This window comes from Rhinopithecus roxellana, chromosome 21, assembly GCF_007565055.1.
Source record: "Rhinopithecus roxellana isolate Shanxi Qingling chromosome 21, ASM756505v1, whole genome shotgun sequence".
In the NCBI taxonomy this organism is placed as follows: domain Eukaryota; kingdom Metazoa; phylum Chordata; class Mammalia; order Primates; family Cercopithecidae; genus Rhinopithecus; species Rhinopithecus roxellana.
This window is the reverse complement of record NC_044569.1, coordinates 11,436,772-11,460,233: the sequence shown is the minus strand read 5'-3', so window position 1 is coordinate 11,460,233 and position 23,462 is coordinate 11,436,772. Positions and strand designations below refer to the sequence as shown.

At 40.1% G+C, this 23,462-nt stretch overlaps 1 protein-coding gene across 1 annotated transcript in view; it reads left to right on the top strand.

Moving 5' to 3' along the window:
• ARHGAP28 (Rho GTPase activating protein 28) overlaps positions 1 to 23,462 on the top strand; it is a 201,759-nt gene that overhangs the window by 124,279 nt on the left and 54,018 nt on the right. Inside the window, exons 4-7 of the mRNA XM_030926081.1 lie at positions 2,513 to 2,605; positions 11,524 to 11,613; positions 20,023 to 20,110; positions 22,453 to 22,595. Coding sequence (XP_030781941.1) covers positions 2,513 to 2,605; positions 11,524 to 11,613; positions 20,023 to 20,110; positions 22,453 to 22,595 — 414 coding nt within the window. The remainder of the gene's footprint in view (positions 1 to 2,512; positions 2,606 to 11,523; positions 11,614 to 20,022; positions 20,111 to 22,452; positions 22,596 to 23,462) is intronic.

Here is a 23,462-nt window from a genome sequence, read left to right as displayed (position 1 = left end):
TATATATTAGCTTAAAAGTGAATTTAAAATGCAAACAAAAGCAATGGCGATGGTTAGAAGGTGAGACATAGTAATTCACAGTTATCAGCCAAGATTAACAGTTGGCCTTTGAATGGAATGTTTGCAAAATGATTTTACATCGGCCAAAGGCAAACATTAACCCACCCTGCGTTTGTCTCCCCTTGGCTGCCACCCACCCCAACCCAACTAAGCTATGTCAACCCATTGGCTGTCACTTTGGGGTAAGTAAAGCCATTCTGTCTTGAGCTCCATGTGAAAGAGTGAATAATCAAAGTACCAGAAGGATCTCAGGCATCCTCAGGACGTGCAGACAGAAGCATAATTACAGCAAGCCTCCTCTGTTCCTTCTCCTTCCCAGTCTCCTCATGGGCAAAATGTTCTCTCACGTGGCTCTCACTATGCCTTTCATTTCAAATCATTGAAGGTCATACCACCTTTTAAAGGTTAATCAGGGCCAGGTGTGGCGGCTTACACCTGTAATCCTAGCACTTGGGGAGGCCAAGGCAGGAGGCTGCCTTGAGCCCAGGAGTTTGAGACCAACCTGGGCAAAAAAGCAAGACCCTGTCCCTAGAAAAAAAAAAAATTTAAAAATTAGCCAGATGCAATGGCATGTTCCTGTAGTTCTAGCTATTTGGTAGGCTGAGGCGGGAGGATCCCTTGAGCCCAGTGTTCACGGTTGCAGTGAGCTATGATCTCACTATTACACTTCAGACTGGGTGACCTTCTCTCTCAAAAAAAAAAAAAATGTTAGCCGGGGTAAGCATGGTGCCAAACACATGAAGAAACTTCTCACTGAGATGGAAGAGAACGCTGAAGTTATTCTAGGTATACCCGTGAGCTGCTGGGCAGTTTATGGAATGAGGTGGCAGGCACTGTCCTGTCCTGCAGAAGGGTGATGAAGGAGAACATAATGAAATGACTACGTAGAACAGTAAAAATACCAACTTACATAATCACATATATTACAGAATGTTACATCTTCTTAGCAGATTGTGCCTTTTACTCTTTGAGCAAATCTGGCAAGAAATGTCTCTGGATACTAAATTTTTATAATCCAAAAAACTTGAATCCTAAATTGGTGAGTATCAAGATGCTAGGCCCTAAATCGGTTTCCTACAGTAATGTATAGCCATTGGCCCATCTGCTTTTTCATACTGTGTTATTGTTGAGAAGTCTGATGCCTCCCTAAAACTTATTCCTTTATTTATATCCTGCTTTCATTTTTATATTTCTGGAAACCTTGTAGGTGTATTTTTATTGTTGGAGAACTGAATATCATTAGGATATGAAATCTTTCTTTTTCTCATCATCAGCACTCAGCTTTTTGTTTCTGATAACCTCCTTTCCTTTGAATTCTGAACATTATCTTCCCATTATTTCTGTAATTATTTCTTTCTCTCCACTTTTTCTGTTCTTCCTTTCACTGTTTGGATTAAACTCACATATCTTAAATTGTCAGTTATTTTCCATATCTTTTTTCTGTTTGTCTGCTAGTAGATTTCGTCTGCATTATTCTTGTAGAGACTTAATTTTAATGTTTGCCATGAGTAATTATAACTTGCCCCCTGTTGCATTTATAATTCAACAATCATACTGTTAATTCACAAGAATGCCTCTTTTTGCACTGATTTCCCCTTTATTGTTATACTTAGTTCCTGACTTCTTGTTGCAACTGCCTCTCAAATCTCTCTAAAAAAAAATTATAAATGTTCTTCTCTTTCCTCAATTATCTGCTTTTCGTAGAATGTTTTATCACTGTACTTCTTTTTCATGATGTTGGATTTTCTCTTGATATTGGTTTACAAACCATTGCAAAATACAGTCATAAAGTCTCACTTTGAAATAGCATTGTTTTGTCAGTTAGATCAGACTTAGACAATGAGAGGTTTTCTTACAAAACAAGAAGCTTAAGGAGGAAGGCCAAGGCTGATATGGCTGCCCTGGCATGGATCTATCAGTTTTTTCTTCTTTCCATTCTGCCCCCCTTAGTGTATGGGCCAATTGTTAATACTTACAGGGTGTCTGGACATCACAGGCACCATGTCAATGCTTCTGAAAGAAGCTGACTTCATCCACTTTCACAAGAAAACATTAGCTTTCCTGGACACTCCACCAAGTAGAATTACATTCATATCTTACTGGATATAACCATCAGATGATCACACTCAGTCTTTTTAGTTAGAACATAGCATCTTGGAGCAAAATCATGATATTCATAAGTTAGGAAAGAAAAGAAAGTGGGTTTTGGCAGGAAGCTAGCAGAGTCTGCTTCTGAGACCAATTCTGTTACAGTACATGGCATTTATGAGGATCAATATAATTATGAATGAATGGGTAAGTGCTGTTATCAATGCCCAGGTAGTCATTAATTGTATATATCTCCAGGCAGCTGTACCTATATATAAAAACTCTAGAGTAATGCATATGTGAATACGCAATCATATTTGGAAAGATATGCCTAGATAAACGTGGTTTTGATTTCTTCTGTTAGCCTCGTGATACCTGTGACAACCACACTAATCAGTTGGATGGCACCAAGGAAGAAAGAGAGCTACCAAGAGTTATCAAGGCAAGTGGTTCCATGGTAAGTTACAGTTGGGGGCGATGGTGGTAGGCATGAAATAAGCCATTTCTTCAAGACGGTTGAGCAAAACTTGAAAAAAGTGCAATATAATTAAGATGGTTGGGCAACCACAGATTTCAACATACTTATCTACCTTAGGTAATTTTTAAGGAAAATACTCAGTGGTAAATGAGCTCAAGTTGAGTAGGTAAGCTCGTGAAAAGGTGCTTAGCGTTATTAATGATTATGGGAATGTGAAGAAAGCCACAATAAGATATTTCTAGATACCCTATGGAATGGCTAAACTTAAAAAGACTGACAATACTGAGCAGTGCCAAAGATTCAGAGCAATTAGAACTTTTTTTTTTTTTTTTTTTGAGACGGAATCTCGTTCTGTCTCCCAGGCTGGAGTGCAGTGGCACGATCTCGGCTCACTGTAAGCTCCGCACCCCGGGTTCACGCCGTTCTCCTGCCTTAGCCTCCCAAGTAGCTGGGACTACAGGTGCCCACCACCACGCCAGGCTAATTTTCTTGTATTTTTAGTAGAGACGGGGTTTCACCGTGTGAGCCAGGATGGTCTCGATCTCCTGACCTCATGATCCGCCTGCCTCGGCCTCCCAAAGTGCTGGGATTACAGGCGTGAGCCACCGCGCCCAGCCAGAACTTTCATATGTTGTCAGGAATGTAAAATGTTTTATCCACTTAGCAGCATCTTAAAATATTAAGGATATACCTACTATAAGACCCAACCGTTTAACTCATAAGTGATATATATACACACAAACACTTATCCACAATGTTCATAGCAGTTTTATTTGTAACAGCCCCAAACTGAAAATATCCAGATGGCCATTTGCAGGTAAATGGATAAAAAAATTGTGGTATGTCCACAAAATGGAATATTACTCAGCAATAAAAAGCAACAAACTATTGATATGCACAACACAGATGGATCTCAAACTAATTATACTGTGTGAAAGAAGCCAGACCCAAAAATATTTGATTCACACAAAATAATAGAAAATGTAAACTAACTTATAGTGGGGGAAAGATGATCATTGATTGGCTCCTGGGGACAGGAGGGAGGGTGAGGAGGGGAGAGAACTAGAGATTCAAAGGAGGCATGAGTCCATTTTGGGGGGTGCTTGTTTTGTTCATTATCTTGACTGTGGTGATGGTTTCATAGGTCTATATAGCCGTCAAAACTCATCAGATTGTATGTTATATATACTTTATGTACAGTTAATTGCATATATGACATATCTCAATAATCCTGTTTTTAAAAGTCCATTGAATATCTTATAAATCTCATTAATAGACAACATATTTATTTTTCAGTAAACTACTTACAATAAACAATCTATTCCTGTGTTACATATGAATGACCCTTGACTCTAATCACACATGCTACTAAACCCAAGCACTTACAAAATGTTTACAATCCAATCGACAGTAGTCAGAAACCTACCTTACAAATCAATTCCTATATGGATAAAAGAAGACACCTTCCTTATGTACAGTCAACATAAATGAAATAATCTGTCAAGGTATTAGTTTATTGAAAATGTAAAATAATCCTTTTAGTTTATTTCCAGTGTCTTAAATGATAACCAAATAGCTGTACTTGCTATTGATTCATAATTTACTGTAAAATACAATCAGACCATTTGTTAAAAATATCAGTTATATCTGTTTGCTTCATATAAAAGAAAATCTAAGGAACTTAATTTTAAGCAAGTAGAAGGGTTTTTTTAATCACAAAACTAAGAAATTAATGGAGAATTAACCAAGGCTTGTACAACTGCAAAACAATGTAGTAGTAGCCTTAGCACGGACTAACATCTTTTTCCTTTCGTGTTACTGCCTTAGCATGTGGACTTAATCCTTATACTTACAGGATGCTTAGGAGGCTCTGATACCTTGTTGATACCTGTTAGTGTCACCAAACCAAACTGGGTCAGTTTCCCCATGCAAAATGGAAAGAACACTGAAGCACCAAGTTTTGCAGCAAGAAAGGTTTTTTTCAACTCAAATGGCAAGGAGATAGGAGGAAATGCTCAAATCTGTCTCACTGAGCTGGGGTTTGGAGCAAGTTTTATAGTCAGAGGGTAATGAGGTGTGATCTGATTGGATCTTGCAATAAGGTGATGCCAGGAGGCCTGCTCTGACTGAATCCTGCCATGGGGTGATGCCAGGGCTCAATCTGATTGGATGCTACATCCTACCATATGGTGTCTGCTTACTTCAGTTCCCATTCCTCATTCTGAGCACTTAGGTTCCATCCATGGTTGCATGCTTGGTTCATCTGGTTATGCTCATGTTGCGTGACCTTCAACCTGGGGGTCCATGATGTAAACCAAAAATAAAATTCTGTGGCCTCCAACTATCTGAATGGACCCCTTCTCTTTGCCAAGGGTATTCCAGAGTTATCTGAAAATCTCATTCAGGCCACAATGGAAGAGGGGTTGAACATGCCTCATTATACCCTCTAGCATTAACATCAACACAAACCTTAAGTCTGATAAACATTTACTATCTATTCTCTCTAAAGCCTGCTACTTGGAGGCTTCATCTGCATGATAGAACCTAGGTCTCCACAACCCCTATCATAACTCAGACATTCCTTTCTACTAATAACCAATTGCCAATCAGTTTTTCTTTTTTTTTTTTCTTTTTTTTTTTCTTTTTTTTTTTTTTTGAGACAGAGTTTCACTCTTGTTGTCCAGGCTGGAGTGCAATGGCATGATCTCGGCTAACTGCAACCTCTGCCTCCCAGGTTCAAGCGATTCTCCTGCCTCAGCCTCCCAAGTAGCTGGGATTACAGGCATGCACCACCACACCTAGCTAATTTTTTTGTATTTTTAGTAGAGACAGGGTTTCACCGTGTTGGTCAGGCTTGGCTCAAACTCCTGACCTCAAGTGATCCACCCTCCTCGGCCTCCCAAAGTCCTGGGATTACAGGCATGAGCCACTGTGCCCAGCCCATTCAGAAAGTTTTTAAATCTACCCATGACCTGGAAGCCCCTGCTTCAAGTTGTTCCACCTTTCCACATCAAACCAATGTAAATCCTACATGTGCTGATTGATGTATTATATGTCCCTGAAATGTATAAAAACAAGCTGTACTGTGACCACAGTGGGCATATGTTGTCAGAATACCCTGAGATGGTGTCATGGGCACTTCCTTAACCTTGGCAAAATAAACTTTCTAAATTGACTGAGACCTGTCTCAGATATTTTGGGTTCACAATGGTAACTAAAAAATAATTCACCACTTAGTTACGTGAAAGTTGAACCAGATTGGTCTCAGGGAGGGGTTATGTTAGGAACATGTGACAACTGACTGTGCATTTTTAACAGGAAAACTTGTTCAGTAGAATTTCTCTCTCTTTTTTTTTTTTGACAAACTGTTACACCCTTAGTGTGACCGTAAGTTTTTTCTATTCTTATTTTAGTTGCCTGGACCTCATTCCTTTATAAATAAACTTCTCTAGGTTTTTGTGTTTGTTCTCTCTGCGACTTTTTAAATTTTATAATTTTGAATTTATTTTGAACTTATTGCTGGAATTCTGAACTTTCACAAAGATCTTTTTATCTTTTTCATCCTGGTCAGCACATAGTGGGTCTTTTCTGTCTAAGAGTAATTTTCTTTCTTCAGTTGCTGGATATTTTCTTCTATTATGTCTTAAATTATTTTTCTCCCCACTCCCACCTTTCAAGAGCACATATTGGATGCTTTGCTTCAATTGAATTTGAATAGCTCCTAAATTTTATTGAAGGCAGGCCCCTCTGGAGCTGCCTCTGCGAAGATACCAGCTACAGCAAGGGAGGTGCAGCCAGGTTTGTGCCTTCTGTAGAGCCAGCAGGAGCCAGAAGCAGGCGGGAGCCCTGCCCCTTACTGAGTTGGCAGGGTGGGAGCCCAGTGCTCCCAGGCACAGCTGCAGTCGCCACCTGCAGCTCTGGACCTGGGCATCTCTGTACTTTTGGTGGCCTGGGAAACCCCTCCTCCCACAGGCTTGGAAGTGCCTGCTCATGTTCCGTGGCTCTCCATGCTCCTGGTGCCTACTCCAGTGTGGAGCAAAGTTGTGGCCCAGCCCGGGTGCCGTCGCAACCCCACAGGGTGTGCACATGCTCAGGTCAGTGCTTACACTCCAGCCGCCTGCCACCTTGGCCCTCCTCTGAACTTTGGGCACCAACCAGCATGGGAGGGAGGCCGAGGTGGGCGCTGAGGGCAGCTCAGCACAGGCCTGCAGGTACCCCTCAGCAGGAACAGCCTGGGCACTGCGGATGGCATGTTGATGGTGGGAGGCAGACAGGTTGCTGGGCAGAAAGGGGAAGGTACCTGGTGAAACCCCACCTTCAAGCCAGGAACAGCCTGAAGCCAGGAGGATGGGCTGCCAGTTCTGGGTGAAGTCTGCTGACCTGACTGAGGACTTCATTGATGACCATTCAACCAATTGGATGGTGCTTTTTCCAGTCCCGCCCATGGCCACCCATGGACCAATCAGCATGCACTTCCTCCCTTCTGAGCCTATAAAAACCTCTGGACTCAGCCAGTCACACAGACATCAGGGGCTACAAGGGCTACCTGTTTCAGGTCTCTTCAGGATGACCTGTCTGCAGAAAGGAGCTACTCACTGGTGGTCTCCTGAGAGCTGTTCTGTCTCTCAATGAAGCTCCTCTCTGTCTTGCTCACCCTCCCATTGTCCGTGTACCTCATTTTTCCTGGACCTGGGACTAGAACTTGGGACCCGCCAAATGGTGAGACTGAAAGAGCTATAACACAAACAGGGCTGAAACACGCTTCCCACTTACCACATTGTGGGCAACTAGAAGGAGAGAAGAGCTGTGGCCCTTTGGGGAGCCCAGACCTAGGGGCTCTCTGAGCCTGGGCTGTGACACCCTCTGGGGCTCTGCAGTTCCAGGGATCTCCAAGCTTCTAGGTATCACCGCATTCCCTAGTGCCCACAGTGGAAGCCACCTGTGGTACGCCTGGTCCAGCCATAGCCTTGTACAGAGCCAGTGCCTGTACTGGCACCTGGAGCTGCCTGCCCCATGGCAGCCGACGTGACTGGCTCTGTGCTGTGGCTGGACCCTGCGCTTGCTCACACACCCTTTGCCACTCTGCACCTAGCTTGCCCTTGGCAGGCGTGGGATCTGGGCCAGTAGCACAAGCCAAGTGCAGCCTGCTGGGCCAAGTGGACGGAATGAACCCAGTGGGCCCAACAAAACTCGGACAAAGGCAGCACCCGTCACAGAGGCTTCCGGCTAGAAAAGGAACACCCTAAGGATTCTGTGAAATTAGCTCATATTACTCTGTTTGCTCTGTTTTCTAGTTTTCTTTCTTTATGCTCCAGATTTGAAAATTTTTTCTTGGTCATTATTGTATCTCTGTTTAGCTTGTCTCACTCTTTTTGTAATGTTTGGCAAACAAATTATTTCCCAAAGCAATTTTTAATCTCTAATATACCCATTATTATAGCACTATAATCTCAATTCAAAGCAGCAATGGCCCTTTTAAGTTTCTCAGAAGGTAAGAATTACATTATTTTTAGGAAATCAAATAATTTTTATGTTTTCTTAAATGGAAGTATAACTTACAAACTATAAGTGCATACATTTTAGATGTATAATTCAATAATTTCGGTTGTGTTTTTGTGTTTTGTTTTTTAGAGACAGGGTCTCACTCTGTTGTCCAGCCTGGAGAGCACTGGCACAATCATAGCTCACTGCAGCCTCAAACTCCTAGGCTCCAATGATCCTCCCTCCTCAGCCTCTCAAGTAGCTGGGACTACAGGTGTGCACCACCACACCTAGCTTCAGTTAATTTTCACAAATGCTATCACCCATGTAATTACAGTTAATCAAAATATAGAACAGCTCCATTACCCAGAAATTTCTCCTGGGCCCTGTCAGTCAGCAGGCCCCCCGTCCTGGAGAAGCAAGCCCAGCTGTGATTTCTAACACCTTAGCTTGGTTTCTCATTTCATATAAGTCTAATTATAATATGTTCTTTTATGTCTGGCTTCTTTATAATAATTTTGATATTCATTCATTTGTTGCATGTTTTAGGAGTTTAGTCCGTTACTAAATAATATTCCATTGTATAAATATACCACTATTGATGTTCACCTGATGATGGACATTTGGATTGTTTACAATTTGGAGTTACTACAAATAATGCTGCCCAGAACATTTATGAGTACAAATGTAGAATAAAAGACATAAATTCTCGTTTCCCTTCGGCAAAGATGCTACATAATGCAGATTGTCAGCAAACACAGCTGCATCTCCCCATCACCCATAGCTGTTAAACTTAGTAAAAAATAATTTAATAGGTAAATCTAAAATAACTAAATTCTATCATTATGAAAGATCTACAGGCAGAAACAACAACAGAAAATCATTTTCTATTGCATATCCTGTGTGGAGGATGTTGTCAATGAAAGCTAGGTCTTCATGGGTTCACACAGAAAAAATAACAGACTCCTGTATAAATATTTTTCCTGTATCAATATAGATATAAACGTTTAGTTTTTTCCAGTTATTTTGGAAATGTAAACATCACATGTGGAGAACGCATTAGCTTTTGGAATGTGTGGCAATCTGTGATGCGCACAGTGAAGTCAGTACCATGTGGTCAGGGACCTGCACGCCTCCCGCTGGGTGGCAGCGAGTGTTTTCAGGTTTTAGGTTGTGCCTCCAGTGGAGGGAGAGCTTCTAACCATGACTATCAATCCGAGGTGTTTCATCTTATCCTCCTCCCCAGCCTCTCCCCTAACCCTGTCTATCAGAATCTTTTACAGCAGGGAGGTGATAGGATTCACCCTACGCCTTCACCTAAGGACACAGTGTGTGAAAGGTGTTCTCAAGGCGGAAGCTGTCGGCACATTGCAGGTAGAAGAAATTACAGCTCGCTGGGCCTCTAAAGTTTTCTGCAGAGGCATAGAGCTGGACTTTATTGATTTTCTGATTGATTTGTATAGGAAATTGTTGTATGTTTCCTTTGCAGTTGAGTAGATCGATTTTCCAGAAAGGCCAAAATTGTTGATTGTGTGTTTGTGTGAGTGGGGGGATGCTTAACTTTAACGTGTGTAAAGGGGATAGGTTGGTTAGTACGCAGGCTCCCCAGATGCAAAACCAAACTAATGAGGGAAATAAAAGCTGATTTCATTTCTTGCTCTCCCCTCCATGTCTTTTGTTGTGGCATCCTGAGTTCCTTCTCCCTTAGACTTCTATACAAGCTAGGAATTCATCCATCCCCAAGGCAACACTTTCATTTAATTTAGATCGCATTTTTTTGGTGTTTTTTCCTTGGGTTATATTTAGTTGCTGTCTACATATTTATGGCAAGAGAGGTCGGCCTGGCTCCTATTTTTCTAAACATGTCTTAATTATTTGTCTGCGGCCTTTTCTTACTCTTTGTTCATTCTATGTTATTTGTTTTTCTCTTCCCTTCCTAGACATTTTATCTTAATGCTTTTAGGAAGAGATTTTTATCTTACCAAACCCATTCCGTTTGCTTTACACCTACAAATTTCTCATTTGGCCTGCTGTGGAATTCTTGGCTGGTTTCCAGTGCTATTCAAAACCTTTTCTTTTAAAAAATATATGTTTTTCTGCCATTTGTAGTTATTTGGGTGGCAGGGGAGGTAGATTGTCAGTTTCACCATGTTGACTTAAATTTCTTTTTTTTTTTTTTTGAGACAGAGTTTTGCTCTTGTCACCCATTCTGGAGCACAATGGCACGATCTTGGCTCACTGCAACCTCTGCCTCCCAGGTTCAAGCAATTCTCCTGCCTCAGCTTCCCAACAGGCACGCACCACCACGCCCAGCTCGTTTTTGTGTTTTCAGTAGAGATGGGGTTTCACCATGTTGGCCAGACTGGTCTCAAACTCCTGACCTCAGGTGATCCTCCCGCCTCAACCTCCCAAAGTGCTGTGATTACAGGCACGAGCCACCATGCCCAGCCGACTTAAATTTCTTGTACTAGTTCTTGTTTCTTATTTGTTTCTTTAAAAAAGAAAAAAAGGATCTTTGTTCATTTTGTAAAGTAATGTGTAATGTCTCTAGAAAATTGAGAAAATACAGTCAAGCAAAATGAAGAATGGCATTTAATCAAATACATTAAGTTTTGCAGTAAGTTTCATTGCTGAAGAAAATAATATTCACATCTTAATTTCAGTGGCACCATACTACACTACAACAAAAATCTCTTAGTTCCAGCTTTGTTTAAAAAAAAAAAAAAAAAACCTTGGTACTATGGCTACTAAATTCTATTCACTACAAAAAACAGTCATAGAATCTGCTAAAAAAAGATTATGAGATTAGTGTGGTTAAGTTTGTGTTTGGATGCATGTAATCAAAAAGTTGGAGTTGCTTTGCTTCACGTGGAGACCCTTCAGATGGGTGGGCCGTGTCTAATAGGCCAGCTGCACGGACACAGCCAGGCTTACTTTCCTGTCCCTGACTTCTTCCCGGTGCCTGTTGTCCTCATCTGTACAAGATGCTTGGCAGCTCCAGGCTGTCATCTGTGGTCCTGTCATGAGCATGTATCAGCTGAACCTGTTTTTTTTCTTAGTAAATACACTTGGTAAAGTTTTACTTACACCTTGTTGGCCACGTGACCCCTCTTAACTGCAAATGAGCCTGGAAATCAGGTTTTTTGATTTACCCCAATTCCCTGGAACAAAACTAAGATATTGTTAAGGCAAATATCTTGGCCTCAGTGTCTGCCACAGAGGCCAGTGTCCTTAGAGGGCTAGGCACCTAGGTGGCTCATAGTAATGCTGCACTAGCAGTTGGATGCAATTGTCTACACACAGTCATAATTGCACATATTGCCACACATATCTCAGTATGAACACAGAACAGAACACACAAACACATTAGAAAGTATTTGCCTGAATAAGAATGGTACTTTTATTTCTCCATTTAGCCAGATGATGCTTCTCTCAACAGTACTACCCTGTCTGACGCATCCCAGGATAAAGAAGGGAGTTTTGCAGTTCCCAGGAGTGACTCTGTGGTAAGTCATCCATGTCAGCACAGTTACATGTCAAGGTACAGTTGCAAGTCAAAGCAACTAATGTAGGAAGGTAAGAAGAAGCAATTCTTTAAAGCATTAAAAAATACTTGAACTAAGATTGCAAGGAAACCACAGCTGCTGGTAGAACTACTAACTTTGTAAAAATTAGGAAGAAAGAGGCTCAAAATGAAAGAGGACTCCATGAATTAATATATCACTGCAGCGAGAATTCAAAGGATATTATATATATATATATAAATTTGGAGAAATTTGTTAACTTTGGTCTTCTTGGCTGAGTTCACGTAGAAAAATCCCAGAGGTTTGATGATGTGGCTTAACTGCTGTCTTAACCCAGAAGTTCCTTTTACCCACAGGATAAATTCAAAACCTTCATGTTGATATTGAAGACTCTCCACTATGCCTACATTTCCAGCCTTGATTCTCACGACTCACTCATGCAAACTCTTTGCCTTCAGATGAATTCATTCACTTGATCTTAAATAGCAGAACTTGTACTTTTGTTTTGTCAAAAATGTTTGTCATTCCCCCTCCCGTTACCCCCACTGTGAATTCCCAGTCAGTGTCTCTGAGCAGGTGCTCTGCAGGGAGAATATTGTAGACCCTCCACAGAAAACAGAGACCCCATTAGATGAGGCAGTGGTTTTCCAGTGGCAGGTTGATGGAAGGCAGCAGTTAGCACAATAGCCACTCAGATGGAGGTGGCACGTTCAAAGGTTCTGCTGGGACAGTTGTTTCTCAACCCCTGTCCATTTCGAGAAACAAGGAGCTGACGACATTTACATGCATGACACATTCCTAGGAAATCCCTGTTCTTTAGGGAGATAATGCTGTTAGCCCCATATAGATTTGCTTTGTTGTTGTGTTTTTAGATTTTTTTTTATGGTTTTGTTTTGTTGCCCAGTGATCATGTAAGAGGAATAAAATAATGTGAGTGACTTTTATCTCTAACTTACTAATAACTCTGTACGTTACGGCATAAATAGGCTGAGGGATACTCACAGTGTCTGACCCACTGACTGTAAATCAGCTCTTACTTTCCTATTCAAGACCAGGCGTTGGGATGCAAGTGAGAAGAGTGTCTCTGTTTTAGACATCATCTCAAATTCACCCCACTTATTAGTGAAAACAAAGTCAGTCATTCACAAAGTCTGGTAACTTGGAATAAGGAGTGACCTGTGGTAGATCTTACTCAGTTGTGCTGTTCCCTTGTGACTGGGGACTCGTGCTCTGAGGACTTGCCCAGGATCCTTTATCTTTCGTCGCAACTTGTGGCACCCATGTGCCCAACAGTCACCCCTACGTGGCAGCCTCAACTCTGCCTTCCTCCTCCCCTCTTCATCCCCATCTCTGAGACCTGTGAATTTCATCATGTAAATGGTTGTAAAATCTTTCTGCTCCCCTCCTGTCTTATACAGCCTCTTAGTACAGAAACTCATCATTATCTTCTGTACTGCTGAAGCAGCCTCCTGAGTGATCTCCAGACTTGAGCTTTGTTCTCTTCAAATCCATCCTTCCCAGAGCCTCAAGTCATTGACCTAAAGTACAAGTCTAGCTTACAGCCTGCAGTGGTTCTCCAACACTTTCTAGTTAACATGGGAGCTCCTGACATGGTCGGACCCCTTGTTGGCCTCTGTAGTTGGCTTTAACACCTCCAGCATTTCGTACAAGCAGCAGCACAGGACTGCGTGTGGTTCCACGCACGCACCACCAGAACTTGAAGGAGGACGATTGTGTGATTGAGTTGCCAGAGAAGAGGATGGTAGGCATGCCTTCCTTTCTAGGCGCTTCCATGGCAGCTCCATGACCACAGTTTTATTTCTGATAAGACTGCTGGCCATGTTTTTCTATTTCTTTATTCTTGGCTGCGAACTTCTTCGCATCATTGGTTTATTCAGTCATTCACTCAGCAAATTCTTACTGAGCACATATTGTCTACAGATAGGCTTCTTGCCAGTTTGAGGGTATAAGAGAAAGAAAATGGTCTTTTGTGGCAGTTATAGAGCTGTCCAGAGTAAGTTAATCACCAGATTTTGTTTTTATTTTCATTTTGTTTTTTTCTGAAGGTAGATTGAATGCCAGTAATGACATAAATAAAAGTTTCAGCAGTATTGGGTCTAAAAAATACCTCACTGGCACTGGCCTTCAACTTACCTTGGATTGATTATTTGTTACTCAGAGTATCTTTTAGAAAAGTTAAACAAAATGGTTATTTGCTGGAGTGGCTCACAGATGCCAAGTTAATGCTTTTGGTAACTACATGTAGGGTCCTGTGCTTCTTGGTTATAAGGAACCACAGGGACCCCAGTTTGGTTTCCGAGTCTTCCAGAAGGAGGGATATCCAGTCATCAAATGAAGCAGGGGCCAGGGCTTCAGGGGTCCTGTCTGTGACACCTGTAAAAGTAAAATTCTGCCAGGCTCAATTCCTGGGTCCAATTTACTGTCATCCCCAAGACTTCAGGGGGCCTCAGCAACTTGCCCTACTGGAATTTACGTTGTAAAATGGTATGAAGAAGGGAACCTAAATTATCTTTTCCATAAGATAGCCATGACCTAACCCGTATCTTTCCCCTAGTCTTTCATCTTTTCTGCACATTTGAAATGCCAACTTTATGAGAAGTAAAACTGCCCGGTTTGCAGATGTCTGTCTCTATGGTTTGTTTTTGAAACCTGTTAGAGTAGGTTCCCCCTCATCGAAGTCTGCATTAAAATTTCCTTTGGCCCTTCTTAGAAATTTTTTCTTCCAGATGAACATAGAAAAAGGCTAGGACTACCCCATAAAAAATCTTCTTACGACTTTATTAAGAATTTCATTGAATTTAGAGATTATTGTTGGAGAGAGAATTCACATCTCAAAACATTGAGTCTTCCCATTGAGGAATAATAATTGTGTTTTTCCATTTATTTATGCCTTCTATCCTTCAGTGAGGTTTCATAATTTATTCCTTTAAGTCTTACACGCATTTTCACACATGCTAGTTTGCACTGGTATTTAAATCGTAAAATTTTTAATATTGTCTAACTTGTTTTGCAGATATATAAGGAAAGAAGGTTTTTTTGTTTCTTATAACAGTGTCTCCTTTAGCTTCCTTCCTGAAGCTTTTCTACTGCTAAAAATTTTTCATTTAATTTTATGATTTTTCTCAGAAATCATCTGTATATACTGAAAATTTTATTGACTCAATATGTAAAATAATTACTCATCTCATTTTTTTCCCTTAGAGGACTGACCACCATCACTTGTAACGTTGATTAATAATTATGAGGATCATTTGATAAGTTCTGGATTTTTCTTATGAATTCTTCTAATGTTTCATCATTAAGGAGAGTATTTATTCTAGGGTTCTGAGCCTTATAATTGTTTTAATCAGGAATGGAGTTTGAATTATATCAAATGATTTTCCAATATCTGTTAAGGTGAATGTATTGTTTTCCTTCTTTAATCAATTAATTTAGGAAATTACATTGATAGGTTTTTCTTATATTGAACTATAATTATATTTCATTTCTTAGATGAACCCAATTTATTGTGTTATGTTATTCTTTTTTTTTTTTTGACAGAGTCTCGCTCTGTCACCCAGGCTGGAGTGCAGTGGCACAATCTCAGCTCTCTGCAAGCTCCGCCTCCTGGGTTCACGCCATTCTTCTGCCTCAGCTTCCTGAGTAGCTGTGACTACAGGCGCCTGCCACCACACCCAGCTAATTTTTTTTTGTATTTTTAGTAGAGATGAGGTTTCACCATGTTAGCCAGGATGGTCTCGATCTCCTGACCTCGTGATCTGCCCGCCTCGGCCTCCCAAAGTGCTGGGATTACAGGCGTGAGCCATCGCACCTGTAGAATTTGATTCACTACTATTTTAGTATTTTAACCTCCGTTCTAGTAAATGGGATTAGTCTATACATACAATTTATTAAAATTTGTTTACAAGGTTATTCTAATCTTTGTACAAATATGTTGAAAACTCTGGGTTCTTTTCAGTACCTTAGAGTCATTTACTGAACTATAATATAAACATATATAAATCTACACATATTTATAATTTATATATATTTCTGATATATTTAATTTCTTTATGAAACCTCCAAAGCCTGGTATCATTGTAGGCATAAAGCCTTGTTTAATTTTTTTTTTTTTTTTGATGGAGTTTTGCTCTTGTCACCCAGGCTGGAGTGCAATGGCGCAATCTCAGCACACTGCAACCTCTGCCTCCCGGGTTCAAGTGATTGTACTTCCTCAGCCTCCTGAGTAGCTGGGATTACAGGTGCCTGCCACCACGACCGGCTAATTTTTTTGTATTTTTAGTAGAGACAGGGTTTCACCGTGTTTGTCAGACTGGTCCTGACCTCAGGTGATCCACCCGCCTCGGCCTCCCAAAGTGCTGGGATTACAGGCGTGAGCTGCTGCGCCCAGCTTGTTTATTTTTATTTTATTTTATCTTTTTGAGGCAGAGTCTTGCTCTATCACCCAGTCTGGAGTGCAGTGGTGCGATCTTGGCTCACTGCAACCTCTGCCTCCCGGATTCAAGCCGTTCTCCTGCCTTGGCCTCCCAAGTAGCTGGGACTACAGGCACACGCCACCATGCATGGTTAATTTTTGTATTTTTAGTAGAGACTGAGTTTCATCATATTAGCCAGGCTGGTCTCAAACTCCTGACCTCGTGATCCACCTGCCTTGGCCTCCCAAAGTGCTGGAATTACAGGTGTGAGCCACCACACTGGGCCTGTTTAATTTTTTAATGGATGTAATTTAAGGGTTAGATTATTTTCTATCCCAATTTGTATGAATTTTGGTAATGTATATTTGCTTTAGCAAGATTACAATTTATTTCAAATTTCAAAGTATGTTGTTATAAATTTATTGTGTGTGTATACACACACATATACATGCACACACATACACAAATATTTATTTACATTATAATTTTTAAATTATCTGTGATGGTAAATATTATTCATTTTTGTTTCTAAAATGTGTGTGTTATGTCTTAATCAGACTATTAATAGTTGCCCATATCAGCAATATATTTTAAATTAATAAATTTTATTGTTATTTATTTGTTTTTGAGAGAAAGTCTTGCTGTATTACCCAGGCTGGAGTGCAGTGGCGTGATCATGGCTCACTGCAGCCTTGAACAACTGGGTTCAAGCTGTCCGCCTACTTCCACTTCCCCAGTAACTGGGATTACAGGCGTGCACCACCATGCCCAGCTACATTTTTTTTTTTTTTAAATAGAGATGAGGCCTTGCTATATTTATTGCCCAGGCAGAACTTTATTTTTTAGAGCAGTTTAGGTTCACAGCAAAATTGAGCAGAAAAGTACAGCAATTTCCCCTATCTCACCATTCCTATGTGTGCCTAATCTTTCCAGCAGCAATATTTTAAAAGAAATAACTAACTTTATTTAATTGTTCCTGTTTTTTCCTATTGCAGTAGTTTATTTAAACCTTATTTTTTTACATTCTGTCTTGGCTCTACTTGGGTAATTTTTTCTCATCTCTTAGAGTATGAAGATATTTCACTTAATTTTAGTCATTTGCATTAAAGTTAAGAATCTCTGCATAATACTTTGGCTATTCTCATGGATATTTGGTATTTAATGTTCTCATGGTCTTGATATTTAGGTAATAATTTCAGATGTGAATTATATTTTAATTCAAGACATCATCGGAATACCTTTAAATTCATGTTGAATAGATTTTGCAAGTGTTTAAAACGTATTGCATATTTGTCAGTGAATGTGGCTTCCTTAAGTTGGTCTCTGGGGAATTTGACAGTGTTTGGAGTTGTGGATTTGTCTGTTCTGATCTTGGTTGCAGAACAAGAAGATGAGGAGCCTTACTGTCTTTACTGAATCAAGCACAGGTGACTTTAGTACAGGGCGTCATATAGCACAGAAACTCAAACCATGAGCAAAAACGAAACCGCCAGTCAGAAACATATTTTGAGTTAATGAAATTTTAAGTAGTGAACAGAGCATTGAAAATGTTTTGTATGGTCTTTATTGAATATGGAGGACATACCAGATAACGTTAGTCAAAGTCTAGTTATAAGAGAAAACTATAGCAAATGGTACCAGGCTCCTACAATTTAAAATTAAACATAAGAACCCCTCATACTCTACTTTCCAGTCCTAGCTTGGTGTAACTAGGGCAGCAGAGCAACTTTCAGCAGAGGGAAAACACCCATTGTGATTCTGTCACATTCCTCAGCAGTGAAAGCCCTGGCGAGAAACATATGTGGTTGAGCACGTTAGGGAAACAGTGAGCTCAGTTATGAACAAGCTGGGAAGGTTGCTTTAAATGGGGGTGGTCTTTATATTTAAAATACATTAAAATCACTAGTACAAATAAAAAAAACAATGCTAGTTGTAATATGATCCTTCATGAGGAACGGATGTTTTAAAATAATGCATGTCAAACATCTAGCCTTCCTGCTCAATCTACATCCCAACTCAGGTACCGATTACTGGCTGCCACTGTTCCTTCATCTCCACCATGAATCATTCTCCTGCTGGAACACAAGGATGCACATTTGTGTGTCTTGCTCTGTTTTGTTTCTCACCCTGAGGATTCTAAGTCTCAACTCCTTGACCTGGCTTTCAAAACCTTCCATGATTTGCACTGACTATTCTGATTAATTTCTTTCTTGTGTTTTTCTAATACCATGACTCGACTCCTGGTACCCCAGTCTCTTCATGATCCCCGGTGCTGAAATGCTTCAGATATTTCCATGTCTGAAATTTCTGCTTCCATCTCCATCTGGCCTGAATGCTTCTGCCTGTCTCCTCTGCCTTTGGAAGTCCTTTTCATTATTCCTTGAGTTCCAGCTCAAGTCCAACCACCTCATCAGTGCAAACCTTCTGGGCAGCTCCTCTTCCCTCTCAGTCGCTCTCCAATAACATTTGCAGCTGGGATTACAGAAATTAGTTCTTAACAGTGGCTTGATTGTCTTTTCCTAATGCTTCGTAAGTGTTACTCTGTTCTCATTGTAAGTAGCTCAAGAGCAGGGATTATGACTCAAATTTCTGCTTCCCCCAAGAAAGTCCCACAACGATTTACATTACAAAGAGCAGGCACTCATTCAGTACAATTAACTGGCTAGGGGCCAGTTAAACCGTCAGAGAAAATTACGAAAATGACATTCAGTAGGTTTAAGTATCCCAAACCATCCGTTTCAAGGCCTGAATAAGTAAAAAAGTCTTATCAATTTTCAAAAGAGTCTTCTCGCCCATAGGTAAGTTATTTCAAAGTCTGACAAAGCATTTCTTTGTTGGAAAACTTAAGGAAAGAGAAAAGTTGTCCACATCTCTTTAAGGATTTGAGTGTGTGGGTAATCTTTATTCCATAGTGTTGCTTGTAGGGCCACCAAAGATCTGCCAGACAATGAAGCTGCATGACCCTAGACCTTTTTTCAGTTTGTCATTCTGCCACCAATTATAGTAATTGGGCATCATCTATTCATATGCCATTTACACAATTATAATTGTATCAACTTTTTTGAAATAAAATAGGAATAAAAGGAGATCATGAGGCTCAGAATTCAAGACTTCTTTGTGCAACTTGTAGTACCTGATAAAAGACCTTTCATGAAGCAGGTGTTCAGTTATTGCTAAATAAATACAAGAATAAAAAAAAATTAGGCTCTAGGGGAAAACATTTTATGTGTGAATAGCATATAAAATATTCTTGATGGAGTAGCAGATTTCACTATCAGAATATTCACAGATAACTCCCATATTAAAATTTATAAGATTTACATGTAAATTGTTTTGATAGGATTTGTGTGTAAATTTTTGCTGATATCCATCCAGACATAGGCAGTAGCTTGCTTCACAGGCCTTTACAAGGATAGCTACTCAACTTGTGATCATACTGCAGGGGAGTTCAGTGCTCTGGCAGGATTTCAATTTAAAAAGTACGAAATTAATTAAGAGGGGAAATTGAATTAGAAAAGATACCTAATATTTTGTTAGTTACTATCACTCTGTATTTTGCTGGGAGGAAATTAATATGTTAATGTTATATTAACATAATATAATTAATATAAGACAAAAATGCATGAAGGTTCATTAACAAATGATATTATAATTATCAAATTATGTGACATCAGGCATCATAATTTCTACATCTTAGCAAAGGTATAAGCAGCAAATCTTTAAGAGCTAGGAAAGCACAGTTATATGGATCTTACATTGTTCCCTTTTGTGAAACCGGTGTAAGCTCACACATCCAAACTGAGTGCAGAAACAGGAAATCAGATGCAGGCCCTTTATGAAACCAAGAATGGCTTTTTTTGTGAAAATAACTGTTGTATACTGCAGAACATAAGTCAGGCTGAAATGTGGGGTGGACTGTATTTATGGTAAAATGTATTCATCTTCGTTTGCTTAGCAGGCTATACTTGAGACCATTCCAGATCTCCCACTTCATTCCAATGGATCATCGGAGCCGGGACAGCCAGTTCAGAATGCAGTCAGCGGTGAGTGGCATGCCTCCCATTGAACTTCAGCTGTGTCTTCTCGCTTTTGTTCTGGCACTCAGTACAGTTAGCAGTGAATTTCTAAAAGCAAAGTGTAAGTGTGCTTTTCTCCCTGTTGTGATTCTGTCACTTCTAGCACTCACTGCTCCCACCCAACTCCAAACAACCCCATTCTGTCACACAAGACAAAATTAATTGAGCCAGATTGGAAGCAGAATGTTTTCCCCCTTTACGACCACCTCATCCTGTAGAAAGTCCTCATGTGGGTAGTGTCTTTGCTTTAAAGGCTCTTTCCCGAGTGATGTGGTCTGCTCCACCGTTTCAGGTAGGCCAGGAAGTAGGCCACTTCTGAGGATCTCTACTTTCTGCTCAGGCATAGGCAGCACCAGAGCAGCCTGCCCTGACAAGGCTGCCGGGGAGGCTTTTATCTTTATCCTCTTCCACTTGAGAGGCAGGCTCCCTAGACGGGCTCCTATGGAATCTCAGATCCTCCTTGTAGGAAATAGGCCCCTTTTGGCCATACTTTTGTGATTTCTCAGTTTTTCCCAAAATATGTGCATTCTTTTTGTAAACAATGGAGCCTGTACTTCTTTCAGCATTGGCTTCAAAAATCAAAGATGTTGAGGTGATGAGAATGTTCTAAAATTGATCATGGTGATGGTTGTACCACTCTGAATATGCTAAAAACTATTGGCAGGTATACTTTAAATGGGTGAATTGAATGGCATGTGAAGTGTATCTCAATAAGGCTGATAAGAAAAAATAAAAATAAAGAAGGGACTTGCCAGACATTCGTATTCTACATCATTCTATTTGTTGCCATACTGTGACTTAGTTGAAATCATGCCACTAAAAGCTAGCCGTCTACGTGGAGTGGTCCTGTGGTTTGGAGCACTGGCCTGTTTAATCGCTGCTCTCCAAAGAGTCTCTTCATAGATCCGTAGGTAGTTAGAGTTCTATTTGTTTATCTTCCTCTATTTTGAATGCAAGCCCCTGTATAACAAGAGAACATCATAGCTCTCCCTTTGCCATTTTCTTTATTTTATTTTATTATTTTATTTTTTTGAAACGAGTTTCGCTCTTGTCACTCGGGCTGGAGTGCAGTGGTGTGATCTCAGCCCACTGCAGCCTCTGCCTCCTGAGTTCAAATGATTCTCCTGTCTCAGCCTCTCAAGTAGCTGGAATTACAGGTGCCTACCACCATGCCTGGCTAATTTTTGTAATTTTAGTAGAGACAGGGTTTCTCCAGGTTGGCCAGGCTGTTCTCAAATTCCTGACCTCAGGTGATCTGCCCACCTCGGCCTCCCGAAGTGCTGGGATTATAGGCATGAGTCACTGTGCCTGGCATCCCTTTGCTGTTTTCTAAGTTCTCGCTGCACTCATTTATTATTGTTTTTAATTAGCATCACTATTCAGAATTTTTATATCTGTTGACTTACAAATTTCTCCACCTAATTTTAATGTAAAATTAACTAAGTTTTCTTTAATTCTGCCTTTTGTTCCTTTTGTTATACTTGGTAGTCCCCTAGTCAGTGCCTACAGTAGAGGGCAAAAGAGAGTGAGTTCTTTTTATAATAAAATAATTATTCACTTTTTCCAGGCAGTAAAACTAGATGACAAGCTGAAATCAGATTAGGATTGCTCAAATGATTTATAGATTCACTTGTTTTTGCTCAATGAATCTTTTGTCTTAATTTTCTAATTAGCTTGAGAAAAACATTTTTAAGGGGTACTACTTATCACCCATTCAGCTTTTTCTCAATGTATGTCATACAAGATCAGATAACCAATATTAAATAACAAATTCCGATTAATCCACCTAAACAGATTTAGCCATGAAATACAAATGGAATTTGAACAAACCTTAGGAGGCAGATATTCCATAGGTGAGGGGAGAAACAAGAGGAGTCAAAGTAGAGAAGAATTCTAGCAGATTCCACCCTTTCTTCCTCTGCTTTAAGCTTCATGCTTACCCGTAACAGTGACATTGGGTCTAGATGAGCTTAATTTTAATATCATAAGAATATATATAAATACCCCATTTTGGACTTTCTTTTAATAATCTTCAGCAACTTTCATGAGACGTGCAAATCTAAAATTTAAAAAAATCAGATCAGTTTGTTTGGGCAGTGATGATAAAAGTATGTCCATATGGAGGTCTGTGATGTGACATTGTTGTTTAACTGAATTCCTCGGGGTGAGTCTGCTGCTTTTCCTTGCATATAAACACTATAACGTGCTTGTGGATTCACTTGTAAATATTTTGAATTTATTTTATAGCAAATAGTATTGATTGATTAAATGGCATATTAAATAGTCTATATTCTTTGTTTTGTCTTTAGATGATGATTATCTAGAAAAGAACATTCCACCAGAGGCTGAAGAGCTGTCATTTGAAGTGTCTTATTCAGAAATGGTGACAGAGGCTCTAAAAAGAAATAAGCTTAAGAAATCAGAGCTGAAGAAAGAAGACTATGTTTCAACTGTAAGCAAGACCTTTCATGATTATTCCAGGAACTTCCTGTGACTTCACAGGACAAAACTAAGATTTCTTTTTTTAAATATCTCTGTGTGTGCACAAGGGGTTTTGGGAGGCCAGGCCTCACACTGTTCATACTACCATTTCGGGTGTTATTTGGGCACCACTGGTTGTGTAGTGCACAGCCTGCCCGGCTGTATGTGGCATTCCTGTGTTGAGGAAAAGCTGTGAGACCGTAGGCTTGAATACTGTTTTACAAATGAAATAGGATTCTCCCTGGCTTGTGAGTTTTCTTGCACTTTACATTCTTACTTTACTTATACGTCAGTGTAGACCCTACCTTTACACACTTGTGCCTCTATAAGCCACATGTCAGAAGAGGGTACTGCAAAAAGTCACAGTCATAAGAGGAAGTGAGAGCTCACAGAATAGACAGTAAAAACACATCAAAACCAATTCAAGAACTTCTATTATTACACGATGGGCAAAGAGAGCTATATACTTTGTTACCCCAAAGTCTCATTATTATATATTATTATATAACATTCAGAATGTTATATAATGTTATATGTTATAATATAATAATGTTATATTATTATATAACATTCAGAATGTTATATCCAGGACGCCTAATAGAGAACTATGTAACATTGGTCTATTTGCCATTCAACCAATGCGTGTGTGAGAAGTTTATCATGTGGAGTCGTGAATACTCTGTGCTGTTTAGGGTTGGAGGCATGATGAGCAGGGCCCAGGCAGTTTCAGAGCTAAAAATTGAGTCATCCAAAAACAGACTTTTTGTACCAGGTGACTTGAACCGTTCCCAAGCAACCATCCCATGACAGAGGAGAGGAAGAAGAAGGGAAGAACTCT